General features: G+C 34.6%; 1 protein-coding gene across 2 annotated transcripts in view; it reads right to left on the bottom strand.

Moving 5' to 3' along the window:
• Positions 1-3: 3 nt before the first annotated feature.
• Positions 4-4,448, bottom strand: part of mapk8ip1b (mitogen-activated protein kinase 8 interacting protein 1b) — a gene marked incomplete at its 3' end in the record, with an annotated part of 39,720 nt that continues 35,275 nt past the window's right edge. For both annotated transcript variants that reach the window (XM_014010629.1, XM_014010630.1), the window contains 6 exon segments: positions 4-257; positions 1,202-1,300; positions 1,490-1,560; positions 1,756-1,872; positions 2,012-2,115; positions 3,026-3,198. In XM_014010629.1, coding sequence (XP_013866083.1) covers positions 185-257; positions 1,202-1,300; positions 1,490-1,560; positions 1,756-1,872; positions 2,012-2,115; positions 3,026-3,198 — 637 coding nt within the window.

Genomic DNA, 4,448 nt, shown 5'->3' on the forward strand with positions numbered 1-4,448 from the left:
AATATATCCTTTGGCTTATTTGTATCTCCTCTTCCTGCACACCATATCATTATTCTGCACTCAGCTCCTGCTTTTTTTCTTTTTTTGTCAGTTATGTTATTTATTTTTAATTTAGAAATCAGTCCACCATGCAACAATWTGTTATGATACAGTGTATTGTACAGGTTATTGTTGGTGGATGGGGTTACTCCAGATAAATGTCCTCTGTTGGGCACGAGAATTCCACAAACTCTTTGTAGTACAACTGGAAGGCTTTCCTAAAAACAAAAATGTAAAAAAAAAAGAAAGAAAGAAAAAAATGTTATTTACAGCCTTAAAACTGCCTAAATCAGTATTTGAACCAATGGGTGAAAATTTCTTTATTATTTATTCAATTTAATTAAGAACAAAACAAATTCTAGCACAACACAGACACAACATCATTAAATGAAAGGGAGCAGAAATAATTAAAAAAAATCTAACCTAAAATCTAAAATTGGATTTTACATAAAAAAGCTAACTTTATTGGATACTTGTCTAATGTTTCTATATTAACTGAATATAAACAGCTGACCAAACAACTGATGAAGCTGCTTGAAGCACATGAATGTCTCAAAGCCAATTTAAACAAAGCTAGAATGAAACATCCCCAACAACTATGATCCATTTGTTTTTATTTTTGACTACTCTTGTTTTATTAATTATAACAAAACATTTAATTGTGATTCATTTTTTATTCACAATTTAAGTGCTTGAGATTATGCCAAGACTCCCAACTGGCACCACAGTGGTGTCTGATCCCAGTTTTGGGAACAAAATTATTCCGATTTGTTCTTATAATTCTCATCTTCCAACTTAAAAATAAAAATGCAGTATAAATTATGCTATTTAAATTAGGTGAACATTATTAAATCTGCTGTGGAAAAAAGTAAGAAGTTTATTTTTACTAATAACAAGCAGAACAAGCTCACATTGTCTTGTTGCTGGAGGGCAATGTGCAGAATAAATATTGCTCAACATGCACGCTCAGCCACATGACACTACCTGCATGCCATGCTGACCTTTGTGAGAAGGTCATGTGCAAGGGTTAATCCCTTAACTATAAAAACTATCAGAAGACGACAAGTCAACTCACTTCATGCAACAATAGAAGACAGTTTGTTCCATTCACGAGGCTGCATTTATTTCAAGCTCAAGTCAAATCCAGCACATGTGAACTCACCCTACTGACTCTGCGAGAGGCTTGGTTGAGTTTTCAGACACAAATACATGGCAGGCAAATCTCTGGTCTGCTGGGTGCTTTGTTATGAAACCAAAATACCTGCAGAGAAAAGAAAAGGGCTTTCAAGATATCAGCTCAGCACCTATTTATACTACTCGACAGTTTGGTGTGTTTCATTCTGTTCCTTAGAAAGCATTTATTTTTTTCAATGACACCTAGTGGTAAAAACAAGTTTCTACAAATAAACAGCAGAGTTCAAAAGAATCTTAAAAAAAAAAAAACACTTACTTGCTGTTTTTAGGGTGATAGCCACAAAAAGAGACGTTCTTTAGCTGGAAGAAGTGGCTGCACTCATTGCTCTATCAAAACAAAAAACATATATGTGGATTTAAATTTCACAACATTTCACTGTGTAAAATTTCTCAGACGCTCACTGTAAAGTGATATATAAGAAAATATAAACAATTGGTCAGAAAATAAAGACATTTAATACACATGAAGTTAAATTTAAAGCAAATGCATTTTTAAAATCAGAGGAACAAAAAGGATCTTACTCGGTCACATGTATAGTAGTCCTCCTGAACAGCAAGCTTGATACCTTTGACACTGATCTCCAGGATACAGGAGGAAGGCGGGTTATACTTTACAGTCATCCTTCTGTTGGTGGCAATCTGGAAGACGGGTGGCAAAATAAAGATCKTTTAAGTTGCGATGCAACTCTGTCAAGTTGACAAGATAAAATATTAAATTATGCTCTATGCAAAGGTTTTTGCATGCAAACACTCAAATACGTAAAACGCGCCCTTCTACCTTCTGCATGGCTGCACACAGAACGTCATTTCCTTTGTGGCAGGGCACTTGAACTGATCCCAGAAACTTCAGGCGATACCTGTCCATCCATTCACTGCTCTTCACTGCAAAGAGAGGAAAATAGGCACCAATAAACCAGATACCACTATCATCAAGAATCAGTTTAGCATATGGCAACTATTTATAGACTTTAGATTTCAGTATTACATGTAAAGAGATAGAAACATTTTGATTGTTAGTAAACTTTTCCAGATTGCATCAGTTTTTATTTTTTATTTTAAAATTTTGCACAAGAATTTTTTCCAACATTTATCTAAATGGAGGAAAAAACTTGAATAATCAAACAAATTCAGAACTTTATCAGCTGCCCATCATTATTAGTGAATCTGTAGGTGGGACCTAGACTAGGTGAGTCTCTCTGTTTTAGTTTCGCTAACTACAGTGTAATACACTAATTATTCAAGACATATTTCCATCTATTTGCCATTCAAACCAGATTTAAATTGGTTTTATGCAAAAGAAGACATTATGTGCATCAGGTATCTTGGCTTATCTTCCAGAAGCAGAAACAGTAGAACAATCCCATGAGTCATGTGCCTATTCCTATAAAAAATGGAAGATCTAGATTTTTATTCATTATTTTAAATGTATTTAWTTTCATTGTTTAATGTCAATCTTTAAGATGCACATAAAAATTGGTTAAACTTCATGAAACCAAGCCATTTGTTACTCAGGCAAACAAGAACATTTACAGTTTTAGCGTCTTTTCGAACATTAGTGATGTTTCAGAGGCTTTTAAAAACATCCTTTACAAATKACATTAAATCATTCATGTAATGTGATTGAAAGATAATGTGAATTTGTTTGAATAAGAGCAAAATATTCACTTTTTTCATTATATAACCTGAGCAGAAAACGAGTCCAGCGTTTTTTTTTCTACAGTTTGACATATATGGTGTTTTGCTGCTAACAAAATCTGACTTGTCCAACTACAAATACTAACAAAGTTCATACCTATAGAGCTCTCCTTGTCCTTGGTCACCTCCATGGCGTAGTAGGCAGGGAAGATCCCTCGGGCTCCAGTACGCATGTTGTAGCCCTCATACCAGTAATCCTCCCCATGGACCTCCACCAGTAACGGGTCATCCACCTCCAGCTCCAGCTCATCATCGTGGCGAGGGACAAACCTGTTGGAATATTTTGGGAGCTTCGTATCCATCAGGTGAAATGATACAGTAGTTGTGCTACAGATATATGAGTCAAATTCTTTAACAAAGATTTCTGACCTCTCCTTGAGATTAGTTTTTTGTCTTTCTGTGCAGAAAGCTATTAATTCCAGTTTGCCATGTAGCATGCTTTCTGAAAGTGATTATAGTTGACTCCCATAGTTAATGGCAAAGTTTAAAAGCAAAGATGCCGCCACATGTTTAGTACTTGTTGAACTATATATGTTACGACTATCACACCAATTTTTAGTGACTGACTACTAAAGTGACTAATTTTGAGCGATTTTGCATTTCTTAAATTTGCTTAGCTGTAACAGCCATTATGGTTTTGTTGCTACTCATTTGACTTTTGGCAGCAGGGGATTAGGACAGGAGTTGKTCCTACATGCTTCACAGCATTTTGAACAAAGCACAACTTGAGGGAAGTTGTGTTAGTTTGGCAAAAACACAATAGTTAAATCACAAACAAACTAATWTCTTGCTAAAATCTAGTTTTGATATTTTAAACATGATATACACGGTAACTGACTTTGGATTACTTGTCAACAGATGTAAGGAATGGTAAATGGTAAATTGACTTTACTTGTATAGCCAAGGTTGCACATAAAAAATGGTCTGGTTCTCAGAGGAGAACCTGGGGTTGTTGCTTGGTGCTCATAATTTTCTTAACTCATTTAGCATATTTATCTGGAGGGGTGTCAGGGCATTTAATATCACCCTGTTCCATTTTATGACGCCTTCTATCAGCTGGCAATGTCTTAGGACATCATGCCAAATCAGAGTTATTTTATTTTATTTTATTTATTTTTTACTCTGCATACATTTTGTAAACTACCTAAGTGGCCAATGGGCTGACCCATGGGCATATGTCATCTCAAACTGAACATTTCATGTTAAAATGTCTGTTAGATTACACATGACCCTGAGATGTACAACTCCTGTAGTCTAGCCGTCTAGATCTTTAGCCATGTTTAAACCAGCTTTCCACACTCTCCAAAATAAGCAGCTGTATCTGTCTTTTGCACAGAGCAAATGTTTTATTTGTTAGATTGATTTATTTTTTTTAAATACTATTTTATTCAAAAAGATTATATTTAGATGGTTTCGGCTCATATAATCATTTAAAATTATTTATTCTTTGTATTTTATCATTTATTGAATTACATTTATCCCAGAGCAGCTGTGTCMCAGTATGATTCTAAATATAAACA

The sequence above is a fragment of the Austrofundulus limnaeus genome, unplaced genomic scaffold (genome assembly GCF_001266775.1).
Source record: "Austrofundulus limnaeus strain Quisiro unplaced genomic scaffold, Austrofundulus_limnaeus-1.0 Scaffold71, whole genome shotgun sequence".
Taxonomy (NCBI): domain Eukaryota; kingdom Metazoa; phylum Chordata; class Actinopteri; order Cyprinodontiformes; family Rivulidae; genus Austrofundulus; species Austrofundulus limnaeus.